At 34.0% G+C, this 26138-nt stretch overlaps 1 protein-coding gene across 2 annotated transcripts; it reads right to left on the minus strand.

Annotated features, from left to right (window-relative positions):
• LOC108723788 (choline transporter-like protein 1) lies at positions 1-17093 on the minus strand. 2 transcript variants are annotated; one of them, XM_018449752.1, is made up of 17 exons: positions 16702-17093; positions 7571-7764; positions 6571-6684; positions 6351-6499; positions 5914-5991; positions 5648-5738; positions 4525-4588; positions 3996-4104; positions 3540-3648; positions 3338-3457; positions 3127-3252; positions 2342-2448; positions 1544-1800; positions 1211-1377; positions 1042-1134; positions 872-964; positions 1-775 (listed from the first exon to the last, which is right to left on the minus strand). In XM_018449752.1, the coding sequence occupies exons 2-17, from the start codon at positions 7664-7666 to the stop codon at positions 710-712; spliced, it is 1839 nt and encodes a 612-aa protein (XP_018305254.1). In that variant the 5' UTR covers positions 7667-7764; positions 16702-17093; the 3' UTR covers positions 1-709. The 2 variants fall into 2 exon arrangements, with proteins under 2 accessions (XP_018305254.1, XP_018305253.1); XM_018449751.1 differs by having other exon boundaries at positions 1205-1377.
• Between the last annotated feature and the right edge of the window lie 9045 nt (positions 17094-26138).

A 26138-nucleotide genomic window follows, 5' to 3' on the forward strand; every position in this document is an offset into this window, starting at 1 on the left:
TGTCTATAATAATCTTACATGGCATTTGTATCAAGATTAATATTTATCAATTACAGGCACTTCTTTATACAAAAGAAAGAAATATTTACAGCAAATATAAAGAGCGAGTACATACATAACAATATGACAATATGTAAACTTATGTTCTAGATTCTAAAACGCAGAATAAGTCTTATAAATTAACTTGTTCGCTAATGGTACAAAGAGTATATGTCTAAGTTCAGACTGCCAAATCGGCGTATTCGCAATAATTGTGCGAATGTCGTGTCTCAGTTTATGTAGAAAAAAACTATCTTGTTATACAAAAAATATTTTTAGAAATAGGAACTTCGAAAATAGAATGATTCGTAGCATTTCTCATAACGCAGTCAGTCCATTGATCGAAACAACCGATTGTGTGCATCACGCTTCGTTGGTATGAAACAACTTCAATAACTGTGTTGTATGCTAAAAGATAACTTATGCGTATATGAAAGGCAGCTATTTCTGTACATCTTGCAATTATTTTTCAAAAATCCAACAGATTTTCCAAAATTACAACAGACCTGTTCAAACTTAACTTACGAGCTAAATAATTACAATATCATCCGTTAACATTGTATGAAAAACTCCAACGTACATTCTTTATGCTTGTTGCACTGGCCGAACATCGAATTTTTGTAATTTTAAAAATTCGATATATTTCAAAAAAATCTATTCTTAACGCTTGTTATGTAGCTGCAGCACCTCGTTGTTCCAGATGCCTTAAAGCTTTTTTGCTGTTCTCTACAAATTCCTGAAGACAAGATTTTTTTGTTTATAGATAAATGACTTTATAACAATTAAGAAATGATAAAGCTAATATGATGTATTCATTATAGCTAATACGAACCATCAAACCACGGCTCATGAAATAAGGTCGGTTGATGCCATCATTCTTCTCACAATCCTCACAGAAGCATATGAATATTGTGTCAATAATCATCTGGAAAAAATTATCATTTCTATGAAGATTATAATATTTATTTAACATTTAACTTTTTTGCTTTTTACATCACTTACCTCATAGATTGATATGAAACAATGCGAAACCAGGAATGCGAATATCCCTGCAAGAGTGATTGGTATCCAAGGATGATTAAGTCCCTCTTTTTTCTGGAAAGGAATAAAATTAAGGTTAGTAAAGCCCTCGAAATATAAAAATACAGTACAGTAATTAATTTACCTGTACCTGCATCAAGTAAATTCCCGAAACGACCGTAAGAGTGACAACGAGGACTTTACCCAAAAAAAGGACGAAGTCGCCGACGCTGTTAATCGCCGCTACTCGCAAAATGTTGCTTGACAAGGCCTGGAACGCCTTTCTTCCAGCGGTGCAAAAGTTACATCCATATATGGCTGAAAAACATCGTTTTTTAGTACATTAATCAATAAAAAAATATTATATTTTTAATTTTTGTTTTTAATTTTTATATATCATATTGTTCAAGAAAATAGAAAGATGTCAGGGATCGATGAAAAACTCAAATCAATATTTATGTCGTCATAAAAATATCGTAATTACCTGTTTCGATGTAAGCATTCCTAGTGAGAAATTTTAAAGCGCACTCGAAACACCAAAGACAACATTGACAACACCACAGAATTCCTTTCACGCATGAGTTGTCATACTGTTTCAGATGCTTTTGGATGAAAGCTATCATGGCTCTGATAACTCTAACAATGCCTATTACTAAAGCTCCGAAAGCCACGGTACCCAAGTGATATCTTATAAGATATCCGAAGCCTTTTGCCACTGGTAAAGAGAGACGTCTTTTATCCCTGTTAAAATACAATGCATCCCTTTATAAAATTTATGCAAAATACTATGAAAAAACATAACATACTTTGAACATCATTAAATATACAAGATGTTTGACATTAGGTGGAACACTGCTTATGAATTGATAAAGCTGACTAAATTAATAATTAATTGAAAAATCCTCTCTCTGTACCATTTTTTACAATTTTTGCAATAATTAATAAGATTTAATTTTAAAAAAATTTTTGAATAAGCGCGCACGTATTTGTCAGTTTAGTCCGCTTTACCTGCCTATAAGCGGTGTTTCTTTTTTAACCTTTAAACACCCTATATAAACAGAAGATCATTAGCAAGAAATCTAATAACGCTTCGTGAAAATTTTCTAGATATGTATGTTAACAAATAATATTTTCGAGTACGTAAAAAAACGTTCATTTTATTTTTCTCTACATAGCTATAACTTAATTAACTAATGACATACGGATTAAACTTTTCATACTGATTAACTTTTCACTGCGCTATTTTTTCTATTTAACTTTGTATATCTAATAAAGATCTCACCTTGTAAAGAACCATCGGGCAACAGCGCAAGCAACAACCATATGCTGGCAACCCAAATAGAATTCACACGCCACGAAGAATAAAAATAGATTGTACCATCTTGTTGCCTAAATTAATTCCATTTATTATAAACATAAACATAAAATAAATATAGTTTAATAAATAAATTAAATAATACTTAATACATATATAATACAGAATAAAAAATAATATTAACATTTTCAGTATTTGTGATATTAAATATATCTTGTGCCTAATAATAATTTCTATGAATTTTATATATTCAAAAGTATTAAGGATATATTAAGTGTACAGTTTCTGCCAAAAGTGACGGGAATTGGAAATTTATACTTTCTATATAAAAATAAATTTTATATACATATGAAATAGTTTAATAAGATCAATATTTATATTCAACATTCCAATTTTATAATTTAAATAAAAATTGTTTTATTTAATTATTTAATTTTTATTTTATTTAATTTAATTTTAAATTATTTTATTTTAATTATTTTTTATAAGTATTTCACTTCTTATTGAAATCATTTTCTATCCAAATCGCCGCCAAATATTTTGTATTACTTTCAAATACAATATAAAAAAATTTGTAATTTTTTTTAATTTTTCATTTTATTAAAGGGTATAATATATTCTTAAGGCAAAATGTATAAAATTCACAAAAACATTATTAGATAAAAGATCCCACTTGATAACTGAAAATGTGAATATGTATTTATTCTATAAAATATAATCATTATCACAGTTGATAAAAAATATGCACGTACAATAAGCAACGCATCTTTCTTGAAGTGAACGTGATTTTTCCTATTTAAGTAAATGTCACCGGCACTCTCTATCCATAGCATACAGTAGACCCATGCTATTACCGTAGACCCGATCAGCAGATAGGTCTGAAAATAAACAATTTTCGCGTTCGCGAGATCAGTTCAATATGAAATGAACCGGACTTGTATAATTGGAACGAGATATGCTCACATAAATCGGCTGAAATAGCAGCGCCGGCATTGAATACACAGCTTTACCCGCCTCTCGGAAAAGCTGCATGACCAGCTCGATTCTTTTTCTCATCACTAGAATCACTAGAAGAACAATCACCTGCGGAATGTATTATGTGTTAATATGTATATATCCGCAAAATTTATGTGAATATAGCGTTGGATATAACGATTTTTCTTACAGAAACAACAGACATAATAATAGCGTAGATAAAGTAGGGTTCCACGCTGGAATCCTCCGGAAAGACTTCGCCTCTTTCCATGCTTTTTTTTTCATGGTACCACGCTAGCCTTTGCATAAAAGATTAAACTTATTTTACTAAATTTAAATAATAAATACACGGCAAGAACGGTTTCGCTGAATTATTTAAAAATGTAACTAGATATCAATCTAAAAATAATTTTGTTGAAACATCAAAACAATCGTGCAGGACGCTCATGCTTGAAAATTTTACATAGTCATTTTGATGGTCGAACAAAATTATTTTTAAATTTGTATTTAAAATTTTAAATACTTCAGCAAAATTATTTTTTCTATATAGATATTCTATTCATTATAGAAATTTTTAGATTGAACAATTTAAGATGTGACTTGCTATATCATTTTAATTATTAAAAATTGAGAGAATTCTCTTTACCAGAGATACGTTGTGCCACCGATGCAAGCCAAAACTGCGCCGATCAATACGACATAAATGACATATTGTACCATATAGCGGAAGGCTACCAGGATACCAAGAGAAAGTGCTGAAAAATCATCAGTCGCAATCAATCACGCGAAACTCCTGTTTTGTGTCGCGCAGAGAGAGAGAGAGAGAGAGAGAGAGAGAGAGAATGACATAAGAATTTAAAACTGAAATTTAATAATTTAATGCAAGAATCAATTGTTGATAAAATAAAAAAAGATTATTCTGTTAACATAAAAAAATACTGTTTGAAATTTTTCAAATTCCAATTACATTCTGCAAACTGTTTGGAATATCATCAAATTTAATAGATTGTGCTTGTAGACAATGCTTGAGATTTTATATATATATAGCATATATATATGCTAAACAGATAAATAATAAGAAGGAATTATATTTATACATACGGCAAGAAATTGGAAGTTTTAAATGGTATAATATTAAAATAATATATACTAGATATTTTTATTTTCGAACCTACCTAAAGCTATAAGCAAAAGGTAAATCAATTCACGCCATGCGATTCCCAGATCAGTAACTGCGTCCTGAAATAATAATACGTTTTATTGATTAATTACTTATTTAAATAAATTCAGAAGATATGCACATGACATATATTACTTGCAAATTATTGTATTTGAATATCTTAAAATGAATTGATCTATTTATCTCAAATTTTAACGAAAACGTCATGACAAAACGCTATATATATAAGAATAAATGAATTCTAAGAAAGAAATTTGAGATAATTTAATTTAAAGCTTAATTTAAAATGTAATATGTTATTAGATCATCATAAATTGTTCAAATTAAGACAATTGCCGAGCTATTTTTTAAATAAATGATTGCCCAGTTTAGTGTATGACACATAATTTTTTTTTCTAGAATGGATATATTTTATCTTAATTTTTCGATAATGTTGGAAAAAATTAAATTTTTTCTGCTATAAGAAGGAACAAGATGACATGAAATTCCCGAAAATTGGAATAAAATCTATTTAAACAAAGAGAGTATCTTAAAACTGCAAATGTTAATATACAACTGAGTAATGAAAGCCTCAACGGTCTAAGCTCGATCTTAGTGCTTAAATATTATTTAAACAATAAGTATGAATTTATATACCTGCACATCCAGCAGTTCTGTAAATGCGCAATGAAATCATTTTTACTCTTGAAATGCAATTATAAGCCGAACTGAAATAATAATACGGTAATATCATATTGTAAATTAAATTGATAAGAAATTTAATAATATTGATCCTAATAAACATTTTAGAAGTTTGGCTTATGATTACGTTTCAAGAAAATAATTTCGGCGCTCAATTTACAAAACTGGATATATATATAAATTCATACTGAAAATATTATTTAAGTACTAAGATCCAGCTCAGACCGTTGACTTTCGTTACTCAGTTGTAAAATAACATATGCTAGATTTATTATTGTATTGATGTAAATGGAAACATGCACAAAATGACACCAATAGAAAATAATCTAATGATGCATGTTCTTTTTTTTATTCAAGATCACATTCTAACAAAACAAAGCTAGCGATTTTTACAAGGGATAATCTCAGAAAATATGCTCACAAACAAAATCACTTACATTATAAAGACTTTCTAACCGAAGGGTCCTTATTATGGAGTTGATAGTTTCTGTCAGTTTCTTATGCATACAACGATTCAGGAATAATATTCTACAAGACAGAGAAATAGAAATTGATGTTAGAGAAGATAATCGGAAGAAAAAATAATCAAGTTTATATTTAGTGCATGAAACTTTCTGCGATTGCGATTCTAGCAGTCATTTAGTTTAACGTGAGAAACACAATCAGAAACGCAAAACATATAACGAGTCTCAATTTTACTAACTTGGTCTCGTCTTGTACACAGCTCTCCACGCATGTACGTTTTTTCACTCCAGTCACTTCCAAATCAATCTCGAGATACCTAATAGACACAAAATATAAGTCATCAATAAAGACAATGATCAATATGATCAATTTTCAAGATCTTTTAGTATATAAAGTAGCACAACAATCAATATCAAATCAAGAGTTGAATATTATTTTATTTTATTATGTTTTAGCCCTTTTATTGGTCCTAGGTTGTATTAACTTTTTCGAATAGATCCTACTATAACACAGTCTCTAACTATTTAATTAATTTAATAATAATTTCTTTAATTTATGTCCTTTATTTCAGGAAAATCATAAAATTTTTACATAAATCCCGCCTCTGATACATGAACTATACGATCGAATCGCAAGGAAATTTGACTTAATACAAATACTTCAAGGTACACTCACGGTTTGTTAGTGTAATCAACACCCTTACACTTGAATTTCGGATCATTTTCCGGCGAGTTTACACGACCGCAAACATCTCCGCAATCATCGTATCCATTTATCACGCGGAAAACGTCACCCTTCTCCACCACATTCGTCATCATGAAGACCTGCACGCGCGAATTACATTTAGCAAACATATTGGCGTTATGACGCGGATAAAAAAAATAATATTACTTACAAAACCACCCGCCAGCACGAGTAGAATGATTATAGCAAAAAAATCGGTGCATGATCGGTTCTTCACGAATACCTGCTCTGAATAATTCGATGGCGAGGCTTGACTATCGGGTGTCTAGAAAGGAAGAATTATATACAATGTCAAAATTGTTAAAATAAATAAACAGCCGATTTTGAAGACTTTATTCTGCTTACAAATGAAAAATTTAAAATCAAACACTTTGAAAAAAATAAAAGCGTACTAGTCAACACGAAAAGAAGTTTTGCTGAAGCTATCTAAAAATTTAGCTAGTTACAGATCTAAAAATTTTGTTAGACTATCAAAATAATTATGTAAGATGCTCAAGTTAATAATTAGAATGTTAAAATTTTTTTGCAACATTACTCATCAGCTCTGGAACAGCCTATATAATTATTTTAATGAACCAATAATATTATTTTCAAAATATATTTAGTTGAATTTATAAATATTCCAGCAAAAGTTCTTTCTATAAAGATATAGCTGCAAATCAATTACAATTTATTACAGAAAAAATTAGGTTGATTAATTTAATGAATAAAACTAACGATATATTTCAGTAAAATCGTTGAAAGGACGGTTTTGCTGAAATATCTAAAAATTTAACTAGACACATCTGAAAATAATTTTGTTGAATCATTAAAATAATTATATATGACGCTCAAACTGATTGCTAGAACGTCAAAAGTTTTTGCAGCATTGTTCATAAAGATTGAATTTCCTACGATTCCCTACGATAATTATTGATAATTTGATAATCCAACAAAATGTTTTCAGATCTATATCTATCTAAATTTTTAGTTAGATACAGATTTTTATACTCCAGCAAAACGTTCTTCTTTTCATGTAAGAATTAATTTATAGTTTGAGTTGCGTGTTTGAGAAACATAAACACTTTATGAATGTTATTATTTTTAGACACGCTACATTCATAAATATGCGGATCCTTTTTTAACTAGCATATATAGGGAAAAACGTTTACCATGGGGTCCGTTGGCTCCACTTTGGGCGAAGACTCCATTTTGGACGAAGGTTCCACTTTGGACGAAGGCTCGTCCGCACAACCGCAGCAACCCATCTCTAAACTAACTGGAGCGACTGACTCCTCCAAACGATCGTGCTCGTCCTCCTTCTGATCACCCTTTGACAAGCCTACCGTTTCCGAACACGCGCCAACTTTAAGAACACAAATTAAAGATACGATTATCGATTCGCTCCTGTCACTACATTTATCGAAACTGCAAAAATAATCAACATTGCATAATTATATACTCCAATACATGCGATAGATATATGACAACGAGCAAGATAATCGTGCCTTTTATGCATAACACTAGTGATTTTATCGCAGTATATATTAAAATTCCGGAATATATTAAAATACTTCAAGCTATAAATTAAAAATATATAGCGTTGCATAATATGTTTTTGAATTGGAAACCTGTTGAAGCGAACATATCTAATACACAAATCGCTATACTGAATTATCGTGAAGATTCAGCCGAGAATATTGAAAGTAACATAAATTTCCAAATTTAATTCTTGATAGTTGACAACTTAATTTTGAACGTGCAGTTTGACGTGTACATAAAATGTATTAAAACAATTTTGATGTGAATGCAACGCGATGGCGATCGCTGTTTTCCCGGACACGTTCCTTGAACGAAACCTGGGTCACGTCGATATCGATCGATTAATACACTCGGGAAGAGAGTTGCATGCTTGGATATTGTTGTCGCAACGCCAATCAGAATCACGCATCATCCATGGTAACGCACGCGAAACATAATTGTACAGAAGGAGAACTTGAAAAGATTGATTGAAATACGTCAAATTTTTTGATGAATTCATGAGAGATAAATACTTTAACGATTACTTTCTGTCAAATTACGAAATAGTAAACTGAAATGATAAACGGAAATACGTATAAACAAAATTTTATATACATACATCATGGTACTTAAATGACACGTAATGAGTCCCATATTTCTTTATCTCAAGCCAAATAATTGACATTAAATAGTAATATGTATTTATAGTTGGCACCTTTATGGACTATAAATTTATTAATTATCTATTATGAGACAGATATTCTGTAAGAGGTGGCGTATAAGATTTATTTAGCGCAAAACGGCTAACTTCACTAATACTAACAGAAAATCTATCACAATCACTAAAGATATACACACGTAAAAGTCACACGAATATATATTGAGTACAGTAGGTTAATGTTACTTCCATGTTTCAGTCACGAAAGAAACACGAGAGAAGTTTTTACCACGGCAACACGGAGGCGAAAGGGAGCTTTAGTTACGCGACTTAGTGTTGAATGACATGGATACGGCTATTGCCTCTCGAAGACATTACAATTACGTCATTACTTCCTGTCTTAGTTGCAACCATTAATCTACCTCGTTTAAGATTTGTTTAATTGAAATCGATCGTTTTCAGTAAATATAAAGCTCACACTATAAATTATTTCAAGTGAAATAATTATTTTACTTGAAATATCTCAAACAATATATAATATATAATTTAAAATATTAATATTAATGTTCATATAAAACAATACGTATTATTAATTTATATCACATTTTCTTTATATATAATATTAACATATTGTATAAAATTAATACAACATATAAATTTATTTATTATTTTTTCTGCGAAAAACGCATTAATTAATTCTTTTGTATCGATTTTTTGTACTACTTTTACTCCTACTACTTTATATAACGATCACATTTCATCTGCAGTATTTTACCTCGTTGAATCAACGGTCATCGGCAAGATGCCATCAATCAAAAATCGACACGGCCCCAATCGAAGTTAAACTTTAATATCGCGATAATCAAATAGCCTTCCCGTGTCTATATACCGTGTCGTAGGGAATACTCCTAGAACATAGATGCAAGACGGATTAACGCTTCCCTGACCCGATCGATATCGAAAGTAGGCGCATCGCTCTGTGAACACAAGGTCCGTAACTATGTTTCGTACATTCAAAGAGGGAACTAAACATGATAACAATCGACCCAAACAATATGGGTGCTTTCCAATTAGTGACACAAACGTCATTCTGTCTTTCTTGACATCTGCGAGTAACAAAGACAGAACGATATTTATGTCGACTTATACAATATATCATATGAAAAGCGTCTATATTTCACAATGCAATTACACGGTGGTTGATTACTCCTATCGCAACAATAAAAGCGATTCCTGTGCACATAAAGTGTATCACGTTATATAATTACAAGTGTATAATTATTTTTTATTTTTTATAATATTTCCTGTTATCAAGTCCTCATTGTACATAAGATAAATGTTTCTCTATATAACTGTGCGTGTGTGTACAGTACAATGATTCCTAGGCTAGCTATTCTCTGGAATAACTTTTGCCGTGAAAACAGATGGTTCACCGGCTATACCGCATAACTTCTTGCGCGCAGCCCGCAAGTGCAAAAAGCTGTAAATGTTTACAGAGCAAATCGACGTAATCCAGTATGGGACATTTCGGATTTGCAATTTCGGACGTTCTTCTATTTGACTTAGGTTTAGCCAGGATTTCAGCTAATATTAGACGACTCAGCTTGTCGCACGTATTATATACGGTTTGCCAACAGTACGCTGCTATCTTACGTGCTTCAATGAAATTATGCTCTCGTAATAATAAAAGAGAACATCGATAAAGGTAATTTCGTCGTTAGCCGTCGGTATCGCGAATTATTTTCGCGCTGGTGGCCTGCCAACCTGGGATCTATTTTCGCGTATCCAAAGGCATCGCCCGTAGATTTCAACGGAGTTCCCGTAAAGTTATGAAAGACGTATTTCTCGAAAACTTACGGGCATCAAGCGGCGGTATGAAACCTTTTCAATGAAACTTTAGTGAAAAGACGCTCGAGAGGGTTCTACGCATTCCGTAGAAAAATTCCGAGGCACGAAGTTGCGGATTTTTCTTGCGGATCAACCGACGTTTCTCACCAGCCGGTGAGTTGGATACATAATCTCGTCTACCAGCACGAGCAGCGCGTGGGACGGAAGATGCATGCGAAAGAAAGAGCATGAGGGAGAAAGAGAGAGAGAGGGGAGAGATTTAGACCTTACATTGAACATACAACATCGCATCGTCACAAGTCTTTCACACGCTCGCAACAGAGATCGTACGGGACAATGGAAAAACAACTAAACGACGAATTAAGGCGTTCTTATACTAATTATACTCGTGTGAGGAATTAAGAAGAATCGTGAGTCACGCTTACACACACACACATCCGTAAACAGGGTATAATGTTCACAGCACTTACATAGAAATTATATGTTTCTTCTATGTTATTATTTGATATCATAGCTATTTCTTGTATCACATTAATAATTATATTAATTTAACACAATTTATTAAATAATTATTTTAGGTTATTTATTAAGCAACTATTTTAAGTTCGTGAGAAGCAATAAATTTTTACATAAATTTAGTTTATGCTATAAATTAATCCTTCAGTTTAACTAATAATCGTCACCTTCTCTTGTTGAGTCGAATTAATCTACACGTCACAAAAGAAACTGTGAAAAAGAAATCCACTGCACCCGACCAACTACGACGCACTAAACAGAATAAATGCATCTCTATTGGTTTATGCTATGAATTAATCCTTCAGTTTAACTAATAATCGTCACTTTCTCTTGTTGAGTCGAATTAATCTACACGTCACAAAAGAAACTGTGAAAAAGAAATCCACTGCAATCGACCAACTACGACGCACTAAACAGAATAAATGCATCTCTATTGGTTCTCATAACTTTGTCCCCTCTCCAAGCTCAGTTTCTCTTCAATGACAAACTTGCCTTATCATATAACATAATAAAGTCTGACGATAATCGCAACAATACATTATCTGACAACGTTGTTATTGAAACACAATGACGATGTTTGGATAGATAATTCAACTAGGCAATATCGCATCTCTCTACAATATTCTTGAAAACGTTCCACGTACGCTTGACATTGCGTGCTTATGCCATCGCGTTAGTTTAAAATTATATATATTACAAATCGAACACGTGCAAAAAATTGAATGTAAGATCAAAAAATAAATAAAAAAGTCATACAGTCAAATTCGCTAAAGGAATGGGAATGAAGAATTGCTTCGAATTATTTAAGCAACGATGATGATGGATGAATATTGAGAAAGAACGCACCAACGGACTCGAAATGTTTAACTTCTGATATAAAAGAATACCTAGACTCTCTGTTCCACTATATAAAGGAACAGCTGGGACGTTCTGCGAGAAATACCGAGTAGAACCGAAAAGGCCCGATTTTCTTGATGTCCCTTTGTACCTGATTTCGTCACTCATCGTCTGAATTGACAGAGCATTCCAGATATATTTTCAGTTTCTATTCTCTGAGAATTTTAAACTTGTGCAAGTCTCCAAAGTTTAATTTTATTAAAACTATATAAAGAGATCTCAATAATTTATCGAATTCGTAATATTGCTGCTGTAATCCATTATAATAAAAAAATGGGATTTTTTGCAAGTTTTTTCCTACTCTAAATACTAATTTACCTATATTCAATTATATATTATTCCTAATTTACGAGTATCTATTTAAATATGTAGGTTAAAGGTTCGTTCCTAGGAACTGCGATAAGTAATATCATTGGACCTACAAAATAAAATTTGTTTATTATAATTTTTTAACTGTACGCAAAATCACTGATAATTTTGTCACGCAACTTCTGACGATTAATGTCGCCATTATCTTACGTAGAAATCGTTAGAAGATGGATGTATACATTAACAGATAGTGTCTACGTCAATTGCCAAACTGCTAACGCTTTATAAGTCTCTTTCTTTTTTTTTCTTGATTTACGGACTCATTGGACAGTCAACACGTTCATTGATTTTAAAAGTCAATACCGGTTTCTGTACTAATTTTTGTCGTTGCAGCTTTCATGAATTACCTCAATGAAATAATAACGCATAGCTATGCCTGGAATTCTCGTGTAGGTGCAAAATTATCGCTTCCGGAATTGCGCAAGAAACTCGTTTGCCCACTAACGATACATTAGGCTTAAAAGTTAAATCGCTCTGCCGTGTATAACGCTTCGAAATGGAGCAAATAATCAAATAGCGAATCAGGCCGATCAATCTTTATGCATAAAGATATCATTTATCTGAATAATATTCATTTCACGTATTTAGATATAATTAATGAGCTCGATAATGAAGAATAAAGATATATAATATAATCAGTAATCTATTTAGCTACATTTATCGACGATAAGGAAATAAAAATTTTCATCACGAATTATAATTACGCAATTTACTTTTATTAAATAATTACTTATTTAAATTTACTTATATATATATATATATATGGAGTTATTTTTCAAACTGAACGGTTTAAAAATATTCTCACAACTTTTCTTAATATTTTCCAGGAAATGTGTTTTATTAAAAATGTATATTCGACGATAATCTCTGTCTTACTCGGTATCAAGCTTAACCTCGACAGATAACAGAAGTAATAGTAGTATATAAGGATTAAAGCAACGGATGTAGGTAGTACCTTGATGAGGATTTTCCTCGGCGTCATTCACGCATTATGATAATCCTATATTCTCCGTTCTTCAATTATTCATGAAACTCGCTCCGACTTTTCTGCTTTTGGTGCAATTATGCAGCGAAGGAAAGCTGGCTTTTTACCCCCACTCCATTAATTTTCGTATACAGCGAAGTTACGCTCAAAGTTCGATATTGTTCAACTAATAGCGGACATCTCATGACGTGATATATCATGACATGTCATGTCATGTTCATGGAATCGTATGTCTTCCAAGATTAATTTTGGGAGCGAAACAAAGAAAAAGCCATGTTCGCTGCGATTTTTGGAAATAGATGTTATTCAATACTTTTTCTCTTTTTTAGTAATTGTATTTTTTTAGCAATTGCAACGGCTATGCGTCGCCTCCGAATCTTTGCTGCAGCTGTAGCTGCTACTATATTCTTTTACACAATCGATGTATTCTCGTAATCCATTTTTGTAATCCGTTTTTATTAAAAGCTAGCGAAAATAAATGAGTGTATTCGTTAATTTAAAGCCAGCGAAGATGAAACGCTCCATGAAAAGGAAGTAGGAGAAGAGCGAACAGCTTTCGAACGCTACTTTGATTTTGGTGGAATGGGGATAAAAAGCCAACTTTCTTTCGCTGCATGAAATATCTGTTTCACTCTTCGCGGAACAGATATTAGTGCAATTTCTGTGCGTTCTCAAAGCTAGATATATTTCAGGATTTTTGAAAACGAATACAACTCGCGTATGACGTGTGCTTATCCTCGTCGTTCGAACTCGCGTAACCTTTGGGTTTGCGATCGATGCACTATCAACACAGCTGTCTGAAGATAGACCAGCAACGTGTTTGCATTTGCTCGATTTAACACATATCTCTCTCTCTCTCTATCTTCATATCCTCTTTTCCTCAAAAATATAAAAAGAAGCACAATTTTGTCCCACAAAATATGCAACTCTCTAAAGACGTTAAAATCTTATGAGATTCGCGGTGGGATTATATTACATTTTATGTAACAACGTTTTATGTCATCTACTAAATTAACATTTCATATTAAATTAATAATCAACTGTTTGCGAATTACTGAACTTTGTGGCGAACAAGATTATAAAATAGAAGACTAAGATTTTTGCGTGAATAATGAAGAAATATAAAGATTAAACTAAGCATATTGAAGAGAGACTGCTCCTTTTCCGCCATAAGGTTCTTTGTTTTCTCACTTATGATTCCCTGACCTTCGCGGGGAATTCCTTATCTTTTGACGCATTGTCTGCGTTCATTGAATGCAATAGACTTCGTTTATAATGTAGGACGGGCAGATTATACACTCGCTAATTGTCAGTTAATTAGGAGAATGTTTGCAAGTGCAACGTAATCAGAATTATTATGGATACGTACTTGATCGATGTAAGTCAAACGATTTGCATGCAATTATTAACTCTCGCGAGCAAAGGTAAACTTCGAAAGATCTAGTGCTGCTTCTATGAAGTACGTTTAAACCGAAAGTAATCACCTAATTTTTTTTACGTGAACGATCATTTTACGATCATTTTATGAAACTGAGAAGTTTTTATACTTCAATTAAAATCACTACCATTAATAACATTTTATATTGTTTTTTTTTCGAATTTATTAGTATTTGAGAATATTATGGATATGGATTTAATCACAATTTTCTAAAAGTAAAAATCAGACAAATGTTAAATAGAATAAGCGCGTTAAGTAGCTATGACAGTATTTCTGAAAAATAAAGATTTTCAACAATACAACGCTTTTTTATCGCGGATTTTCAATAAAATTGCATATTTAAAGATTTCTAAAGATTACAGTTACTAAAAAAGAAAAAAATATGTTATAAAAATATCTATAAAAAAACATTTTACAATTTATATTTTTATACCGAGGTGTAAAAGTATCCCAGATGACGATTCCCATTATTAAAAATATAACAAAGCGTATATAAGTATTGTCAAATTTAATATAAAACTGCCAAGTATGATTGTGTGATAATTTCATTACATTTCGTTTTATTTCGATTTTGAATTATTATTAATGGCTTGTTTGGAATAGGAAACATATACATTCGCGCGAAAGTAGCTCTTGCGATATTAATATGACACAGAAAATGCTATTATTAAGACGTATTATTCTCGTACCTTTCGATTGTCCGTAATTGAATACACCGCGGTACATTTGTCATTACGAGCGTATCACCTCATTCATCTTACATCACTCACATGCATCCAAGGATCTACGCGTACGCATGCACCTGCACCCGCACCTGCGGTTGCAAAAACATAATGCAAAAAGTCTCTCCAGCGATATATTCGCTCGAAGATAGAAAGAAGCGTTTTGTCAAAGTGAAAGAAAAGAAAGCTTTAGGATGATCAATATTGATCGCTAAGTTGGGCGACAAATTTATTAAACCAATAACGAATACTGAAGAATTATCAATATTAGAAATAATGTAAAGACAATTTCGTGAACGGGAAAATATTGACGATGTAGGTCACATTTTCGCGTATTATGACGAAATGGTTGAATGAACTTTCTTGGGACCGCTGATGTAAACTAGGTAACAATAAATATATTTAGAAATAACCATTTATCAAGCACACATACTAACGGTGAATAATTAAGAAAATAAATGTTGGTCGTTTACGGATTCTTAAACCTCCGTGGTCCAAGCGAGGCTTTAAAGATCCAAGTGAATTGATGAATTTTCAATTTTGAATTATTCTGTCTCAAATTCAAACACAAACACAAAAGTGAAAAACATTCTTGAGCTACCTTCCAACACGTCCTCTCCGAGAAAAATTTTACTCGATACAATATAGTATACGGTACATTTCGAATAAAATTTTCCTCGGAGAGGAAGTTTTGGAATGTAGACCTAAATGTTGAAAGGGTATTTTTCAGAGTTTTTCCAGAATTTTTTCAGATTTCGTAGAGAGCTCAAAAATCCTTTGAAAAACACAATCGGGCACTGATCAGTGACCCGGTTAAACTAGGAAACCAGTGAAAAAACATTGGACCACTCAGGGTTAAAAGTGACAATTGCCGGTCTGAAAAGCAACTGAGAGCACCAAAACATCAGAACGCATGCATTTGCAGAGTCGGAAGATCTTTCCACCGCAACGCAACGGCGCCAAGCCGTGAACCGTGTCACGATCTGCGTAACGATCGTGACACACCTGTGGGCGTAACTTAGGATGGGAAAAAAAGAAACAAGAGGGAAAAAAAAATTGTACGGACTAACCGTGAGAACGGACAACAATTCTAATAAACATTAGATTCGACCTCGAATCTAATGTTTATTAGAATTGTTGTCGTTTGATTTCCTTATAAACGATATCAGACGTTGTCTTATGTTTTATCGTACGACTGTGATTCTTGAAAATAACGAGGCTGAGCATGTGCATCTGAGTCACGAAAGAAAAACCAGTGTATTCCGATTAGATTAGAGCGAGTATGGCGGCAACCGGTAAACCGTTAGCATTCCAGCGAGAAGGTAAGCTCGCTCAAATCGGGCCATTACCGTGTTACTTGAAGCGAACCCGCTCCGCTCCAAGGTTCCGGGGAGCATTCGCAGTAGTCGCAGTCGAGTCGCAGTTGCAGTGGATCTATGGACGCTCCAGACACCGCGCGTCGATGTGAATCAGTTTATCGTAGACTCCGTTCTTCTCGCGTGCAAACTCTCCTCGCAGAACGTATCTCTTGGAAGTTAATATTCCTGGATTGTCCGAATTCCTCGACAAGCTACTAGAAAAAACTCCGTCTAGGCAACAACGATGATGACACGCAGCACGCACGTGGTTCGATCTTGGAGAACGGAACGCGACGCGGAGGTCACAACGTCGCTCTGTTTTTGTTACGTTGTCGCGCGACTCGCGACGAGTCCGCTCGCATTCGAGCTCGGGCACAATACTAACAGTCGCCGACTCGTGTGATTACCAGCGGGGCCTGGAGAACGGGCTCTCTTGTGTGCCCGCCGGTTAACGATACTTCGTTGCAGTCCATGCTCCATTCGCTGTCCTCCTCTCTTTCACATTCCTCTCGCTCTCCTCCCACTTCTCTCGCGTGTTCCTCTCTCTCCCTCCCGCCTCGCTCTCTTTCTCTCGTTATGAATCATTCTCTTTGTCGCGTTGTCTGTCCGTCACGCACGCACTCGCTCTCCTCTCTCTTTCCACCCGACTGCTGACCTTCCTGTCTTTTTCTCTGCTTCTCTTCGCGACTCGCTTCTCTCTTCAACCCGTCTGCCCTCCCTCTACGTCGGATCTCTGAATCTCGTAGTATCTCCTCCGATCGAGTCTACGAATTATCCGCGACGCCTGCAGCCGGCTTCATCAAGGTCCTCCCGCATTAAACGCTAACGAGTACGTACGCTAATTTGGCAATAACTTCGTTAACTAACTTGTCGGGGGCAATTTCAGGCACCACGCGGTACCGTATCAATCTCACCCGACCGATATATAACATCTTACGCTACGCGTGTAATTAGTTAATAGTTTGCTCTGCAATTTTACGTCATGCAATTAGGCACAATGGCTGCGTCCAACGGAAAAAGAATGCAGCTTTGCAACTGTTGGAAGATTCCTTAATATTGGTTCAGGCCCTGCGCACAATGGAAGAAATATTAAATATTAGAGAAACAAAATATTATAAATGAGGTTAAACGTAATGCACAATGGATATAAGATATGATATATTTGCATGCCTTACGTCTTATTTATATTCATCATTGTGTGTTACGTTTAATCTCTATTTTTAATTTTTTGTTTCCCTAATATTTAATATTTATTGCTGTTCTTAATATTTCTTCCATTGTGCGCAGAGCCTTATACATTTAGAGCCAGTAAGGGACTAAAGGCAAGATCAATCGATATTTGAAAAACAACAGTTGCAGCTGTTGTTTTGCTGAACGCAGCCAACGATTTCTATAAAAATCATTCTCTCTCTCTCTCTCTCTCCTTCTTCTTCTTCTCTCCTTTTGACAAATCTTAACAAGATATACGCCACTTTCGCGCGATACAAGCACCATCTTCGCTAAATTACACTCTACAATTTTAAAGTGATTTGATAAGATCTCGTGCAACGGAACTCGTCGTTTCTTTTATACATAGGACAGGTTCTCTTCGGAGAAACTTGAATCGACTCCTCCTGAGTAAAAATTACAAAAAAAGTCGTAATTATAAAGCTATTTACCGCCGAGAAAATCAAGGGTTTCAAGAATGTAAATAGACAACAGAGGTTTATCTCTGGTTAATCTTAAACGGGGCTTTAATCGAATGGAAATTTTACTTGAGAAATTTAACGGCCGAAATATACAATGTTGAAAAATTGCGACATTAAAAAGTTGCGACGAGCGTTTGATGCGCCATTTAATTTTCCGTTGAGGAAAAATCAATTTCCGAGAACTAGCCTCGCGAAACTTGTCATTAAAATTTTATAGCGCTCTGGCATGGACGGTACGTTGTAATATCACGCATTAAACTTGTCGAATGTCAACCGGCCTTTTGATTTGTATGCGTTCTATTTATACGTGGTCTGCATATGGAACACGTAAACATACATAATTGAAGTAACAAGAGGCGAGTAATAAAAAGTACAGGAAATATCCTATACATTATCATTTTTCTCTATTTATAATGCGTCCGCTGTGAGACATTGTATTGTAATACGTTCGTATATGAACACGCATGGTTATATTCAGCACTGCTGCGGCCTGAAATTGAGCCAACCCGAATCCCCGCGTTTCCCTTTCGTCTAATATCAGTTAAACGAGACCGTCGAGTGCATTTCAGCAAAGCGCTGCTCCAACGAGCAGCTCTTTGCACACTAATAAAACATAACGGGATTCAGTCGTCCGGTACTCGAACTCGCTGTAAGAAACAAGTGTGCCTATATCGCTGGGCGCGCCAGCTAAAGCCTTTGAGCACGAACATGCGGAATTGTCTGTGTAAAAAAAAAAATGTCCACCCCTTGTGAATATTTCAGAAACGCTCTTTGGACGAGCAACGTAATTAGACCGCATTGACTATCCTGCTGCGGATCTTTGAAAACTCATTGAAAAACCGATTTATCTCTTCAAGATCGCCGAAATTGACTGCGATCTTCATAACAGCATTTCTAACGTCTTAGAAAAGAATTATTTCAAAATTATAATTTATATTGACAGCAATTTGCTGATCTTAAGGAGGTTCTCCAGCCATTTGACATAATATAGGAACTTTATCAAATTTTAAGTATAAATTTGCTTTAAAAATTGTTATTAAAATAGAGGCGTTCCTGAATTTTTCAAATTTTATGACTATTTGGATCAAAAGTTATTTCAGTAAAAAGTAATATTTTTTAAATTTGTACTCTAATAGAAATATATGAAAATGTATTACAAAATAATGATAAAAATCTCAATTTTTTTATATAAATACTACATGAATTCAAAAATATTTATATAAAGTTACATTGAGATGCAGATTAAGTGTTCAATAAATAAACAAACTATTTATTTGTTATAAACTAATTGGTGAATCTCAATGAAACTTTGCATAAGTCATGTACTTAATATATTTATATAAAAAATTTAGATTTTTGTTACTATTTAAAAAATTTTTGTTTATAACAATAAAACTAATAACAAATAAAATAAATAATCTATAAAAATGTGTTGCTCAATAAAAACAGAATATTATGTGTGTGTGAACACAACTTTCACATGTATGTAGTTTGTTTAAAGAGTAATTATTAATATATATGTTTTATGCCCCTGGAACCTCCTTAAGATATATCGAAGGCACTCGATGACAGTGCAGAGACATGAGTGCGTACTTGTACGCAATCAAGCCGCGTCCATAATTTTTATCAGTCTTGCACTCTCTCTCGAGTCGAAGCTGATTACCTTACAGCCGACGTTCCTTCGTTTCGCTAGTGGTTAGGCAATACGCGATCGCAGTGGCCAGTTGAAAAATAGCGGTCGTTGCACCGTGAATTTTTTATATGACGCGGACGAGCCAAGCACGCGACATGTCGGGCGATGCGTTACGGATAACTCTGGACGTGGGTGCTGAATAATAGCTACTTGTCGAGGAAGAGCTTCGATTCCGCGCAATTCATAGCCGCGCCGCGCTACGAGACGCTCTCATACCGGAATGCAATTTGTATTAGCAATGATATATCAGTAATTGCAACATCACGGAGCGCAGGGAGCGCAATTCCACTCGCGACAAGTCCGCCGCTCGCATATTCGTGATATCGCGAGTACAGCGGAGATTACCATGTCCAACTATAACGACATTACCTTCTGTCATCGAACCGCGTCATTTATCGCCGGTTCTGCAATCGTGTTGCAATTATAAGGGATATTCGCTCTGTAAATAGGATGTTATCAGTTTGCATTTATGAAAAAAAATCTCTCTAGATAATAAATACGATAATAAAACTTTTGTATCCTGATTTATTTCTTTCTTTCTTCTTTTATAAATTTTTATATTATTTGTTTATATTATTATAAATTTATATTTATTTGATTATTTATTAACTACTTGAGTTAATAATGTTTTAAATTGTACAAAAAAGATTAATGCGAATGCAGTTTCAACATATGATATATTTCAAGTTTTAGAAAAGAAGTGCTAATTCAGTATCCTTATTCCCTACCCAGGCATTCTATAATTCATCGAAAAATACATTTCTCTGAAAGGCTGTTTGCTCGGGCCACCTAAATATTTATTTCCGAAACGTTGAGTTAAGTTTCTCGCCGTCCATCAAGCTGGCAGAAATTGTTCTTGACGAACTCGTGGAACGAGCATAACTTGCGTCCCTATGGAAACGGAATACGTCTGTCTAGAATCCGGGTCCTGTATTCATATCTTACGCCTATATGACACTGAATATATTTTACGTATTAATCTCGAATATATATGCATTTATGTCCCAAATGTGAATTCTGCTTGTCTCATTTGTATACATTTGTGACTCAGACGGCGATCTCGTATTGCACAGAGCTCACGTACGGTGTTACGTTCATGTTACAAGATGAGAGGTCAAGGAACGCCTGGAAAAGACGCGCTTCCCATATTTATCAAATACGTTCTTACCTAAAGACGGGGTAATTATGATAATTGACCGTAATTCGCTATTAGCCTTCGAAAACGCAATTAGAATCGCATGACCGCGTTTAACGCTAAATGCGGCGTGGCCTAGGCGAACCCGAGTGACCCCGTGGTGTGTTCGCCAGGTACGAGGTCATACCTGAGCACGCACGCGTAACGGCTGCGGACGAGCACCCCGAAAACGACGTTAAACCAGCAGCACGCGGCGCACGGCTATAGCTACGGTGTTTCGTCTCCGCTCGGGTGTTGCATCACCCCGGTTAATTTTTGAAAGTGTTGCTGACTTTGACTGTATATTGAACTCCGACTGGCCAAGTTTATGAGGACCAGGACCAAAACAAACGTACAAGAAGCTGGTCACGACTATAGCTGATCACGTGAGCCCACGTGACCCAAATAAACTAATCATAGTCGATTATTCTCTTCACATTCGATTCGACGCGCGACTTTAAGAGTTTTGGGATTAATGAAAGAAATATTGGACAATGAATGAAACATTAAGAATAGAAATAAACATGAAATATTAGAAAGAAAATATTACGAATACAGGTTAAACGTAACGTAGTATTTATGTGTCCCATGTCTTAATCATTTGTATCCATTATGAGTTACGTTTAATCTCTATTCATAATTCTTTTATTTGTAATGTATCATATTTATTCTTAATATTTGTTCTATTATGCGTAGGATCTTATTATCGATCTACAAATTCCTATGTATCAATAACCTGTAAAATTCATATGCAGCAGTATGACATATTAGGTATAAGTACGACTTTACGGATTTTTAATATAATAGATGGCGGTATAGTCATACTGCTGCATTATTTAAAGTTGGCAATACATGTACTTGAAAAGTATATACGCAGCTTTAAAATGTAATACATTTGACTAAAGTGTAAACAACTATTATTTTTATCGCATTGAAAATGTCAAATTTTGTATCGGAAAAACGCCATTTGCGGGAAGTTTTACTTCATTATTTTTTTCTAAAAAAAAAGTGCAGCTGAAAGTCATCGTTTACTTGTGGAAGCTTACAAAGAACATGCTCTGTCGGTAAACATGTGTGAAAAATGGTTTAAACGATTCAGAAGCAATGATTTTAATTTGGATCATAAAGAGCATAGAAAGCCACCGAAAAAATTGGAAGATGCACAATTGGAAGCATTACTTGACGAAGATACATGTCAAACAGATAAAGAATTGGCAACAGCATTAAATGTTGCTACAGTTAATACGTTTGAACCGAGCTGTGAAGGAAAAACGACTGAAGATGGGAGAAAATGGGAGAACAGACATGACAAGGTAATTTTACAGCATGACAATGCCAGACCACATGTTCATGAATCCGTCAAGAATTATCTAAAAAGAGTGAACTGGGAGATTTTATCTCACCCTCCGTATTCACCAGACATTGCTCCCTCAGATTACTATTTGTTCCGGTCCATGACATCGGCCCTTTCTGGAGAACGGTTCAGATCTTATGAAGAAATAAAAAATTGGCTTGATAATTGGATCGTTTCGAAACATCCAGACTTCTACTAGCGTGGAATCTGTTTATTGGATAAAAGGTGAGCCAAGGTTGTGGCTTCCGATGGAACATACTTTGATTAAAGTAAGAATGATTTATGTTATGTCAAATTAATGCGTTTTTTTTTATCAAAAAATCCGTAAAGTCATACTTGTACATCTAATATTATTCTATATACTTTTTACAAATAAATATAAGAGATATCCACTCTTGGCCATTATGTACGTTTTATTATTTAAAATGTAATATAAGACAAGTTGTTTCAATGATATTTCAATCTTAATTATTTAAAAATTTACACTACTTTTATTTTTTCGTAGAATTTATTTTATAACGTACATAATGTTGCTCGACGGAAACCGCGAGAAGGTGGTGGTCTCTTCCGTCAAGAGAGAAATGTAAAAAATTTATTTAAAATTTATGTTACAATATCACTTATCCTTATACAGTATAAAATAATAGAAATTATAAATTTAAATTATTGCATTAATAAAAAAATCAATTTTTAAATCTTAGAATAAATTATTTTTTACACTTCCCTGAATGTGTGTGTGTATGTGTGTATGATGTTAAAATGTAGTGAATATTTGTAATAAATACCTAAAGCTATAAATGGCAAAATGTCCGCGTCATTTGCGACCAAAGGAACGAATGTGATTATTGCGCGTCATTGATAAAACAATTGCGAATCTTGTCAATGCGCGTTTTCAATAATGCCAACTCGCGTCGTTCCATTGTTGCTTCAATCGATAAACACGAACAAATCGCGAGAAGTCGACGTCCCGAAGACGTGATACAAGCAGATCAGGTTTGTTACATTTTATTATTATTTGACAATCACAGATTTTACGAAAATATGGGCATTATTTCTGTAATAGTTTAATATCAGTATTGAACGTCCAGCAATCATTAATTATCCATATTTTCGCAGTACCGTCAACATAGCTTTTCGATATAATGAAACACCAATTTGAAGGTATATTTCGATATGATATAAATCCTATATAAAATTAAAATTATCCAAAAATATATTTTTTGTCTAAAAATTTCCAAAAATATCTTCTAATTTCGGGCCATTTCAGTTATTTTCCTCCTTTAAGGTCTGGCTGTCTCGAAGCACCATATTAATTAACATCAGAAATGATAAATGACATATGATAAATTAATTGCATACATCTTTATTTTTTCATTTTCCCTTAAAAGCATTGTAATTTTGTAATTTTCAAATTGTAAAATAAGCAAACTGAAAAATTTACCATTATTTCCAGAATTATTTGTATGTGATATATCTATCCGAAGTGTCACGTACAAGTGTAAAATAATTTCTGGTACATTTTTCAGCTATTAAAAACTGCTGTTTATATCATCAATATGATGCCTCTAGATTCAAAATAGTCGAGCCTTAACAAATTCAATCACCGAGGTATGTAATATTATTTATCACAATAACTAATGTAGAAAAAAAACTTTTTTTTCACGTTTTGCTACGTTTAAACAATACTAACAATAAGTGAAAATCTTGACAGTTTTTAAAGATACTTATTAGCATTAAAATTATTAAATTGTTCGTCAATTTAATGTGTGACGTTACATACTCTAGCTTCGGTTTAAAATTATGTCCTTAGAACTATATATTTCTTTAGAACTATATCTTTTAAGACTGACGAATTGACACAAAGTTTGCTTGAACAGGAAATTGTAGAATTCACTCAAATATTATTAGACACCAAGATCTCGTCTCCGACTGTACCGCACACGACAGTCAGCGCTGATATAGAGGCTCTCACACAGGTACGCGGTTGCGAGATAATTCACCACGGATGGGGTCCGTGAAAAATTTAAGGCCGCATTAAATGAAGAGAGCGGAGCCCCGCGCACGTCGTCGCAACACACGTCGTGTCGTTGCGCCCGGCTCTATAAACTCGAAACTCGTGGCGAAACACGTCCATTCCGTGACGAATTAAGCCATTCAATTAGACCTACGCGAAATACGTTCTTTCGGAATGCACCACGCGTGTCGCGCCGTGATAATGAAGAAGCATAGACACGCTCGTGTGCGTCGGACACGCTTCCATCTTCCGTCTCCGTGCAAATGCTCGATGACTTCGTCACGTCGCCGGTGACTAAAACCCGTTTTGGACGATCTATATCTGCTGGAATAAAAAGTAAAATAAAATCCTATTTATGATCTTAAATGAATAAATCTAGAAGTATAATTATGACTCAGAAGAAGAAAAAGATGTCACACTATACGTCATAATTCATAAAATACTATATAATTGTGTTTTATCTTCGATTGCTTATTTTGATGCTGTCCTATTTTAGCTTATTATAGCTATAAATTATTTGCGTTTTCTTACACATAATAATTTAAAAGAGATGTATAAATAAAAATGATTTAGTGTTGATTACTAATTACTTTTTTCTTGCATTTTTATTTCCATCTATTTTTGAACTATTTCGAAGTCAGATAATATTATCTATGTAAATGCATGCATAATTAGAGTCTGTATTACGGATAACAAGTAATTAAATCCTGTATACGCGAGCGTATATTAAAAATAAAATGCCTTGTGTACTTTGTGTGAACAGTAATTCTAATTTGTCAAATGTATCTTCTATGCTGCACGGCATATCATATCTAGAATTTGCGCGTCGTCTGAAGCGGAGTTAACGTAATCTCGTGCGGACGTGTAACTTTTATTTCAAATGTAACTTGCACGTATCTCGCGTGTAATTTCAACATTGTAACGTGCGAACTTCTCGGATTGTTATTTTCCAGTTTCAGTACCTTCCACGTAGTTAATACGCGTCAGGGTAGTCGAGAATCGCGTTCGTCGATTTGCGGCACCGGTCGTTTACGACGCGTTTCACTGGATTACCGTAACATTCGCGATGTTAGTATTTGCGATCGCAGATTTCGCGATTGCATGGCCATGCCCGTTATCTTACCGTCACCGATGTGCGGTATCGATACGTCGGGAAAATTATTGACTTTCCGATGGCGCATATACAGCGAATAATTCCCCGCGACTGAAAGTCGATACGTTTCACAGAAATGGGACATGCAGTACAAAGGATCAGTATTCGGAGTTTTCTTTCGTCAACGATGAATTTAGCATCAGGCTAAAGACGTTATCATCCGTCCTCTTTTTCCTGGACACTGTCTTCTTTTTTTTTTTAAGGCGTTCAGGAACGTTCGAGGAGAATTTTCTAAAGGCCGGGATAATTATGAGCATCCGAGTATCTTCAAGGAATCTTTTAAATATTTTACTTTGACTCCTCCAGCATTACCTTGTATTAATCCTAGATTAAATATACAATAGGTGTAGTA

Source organism: Mycetomoellerius zeteki, unplaced genomic scaffold, assembly GCF_001594055.1.
Source record: "Mycetomoellerius zeteki isolate Tzet28-1 unplaced genomic scaffold, Tzet1.0 scaffold25, whole genome shotgun sequence".
NCBI classification, from domain to species: domain Eukaryota; kingdom Metazoa; phylum Arthropoda; class Insecta; order Hymenoptera; family Formicidae; genus Mycetomoellerius; species Mycetomoellerius zeteki.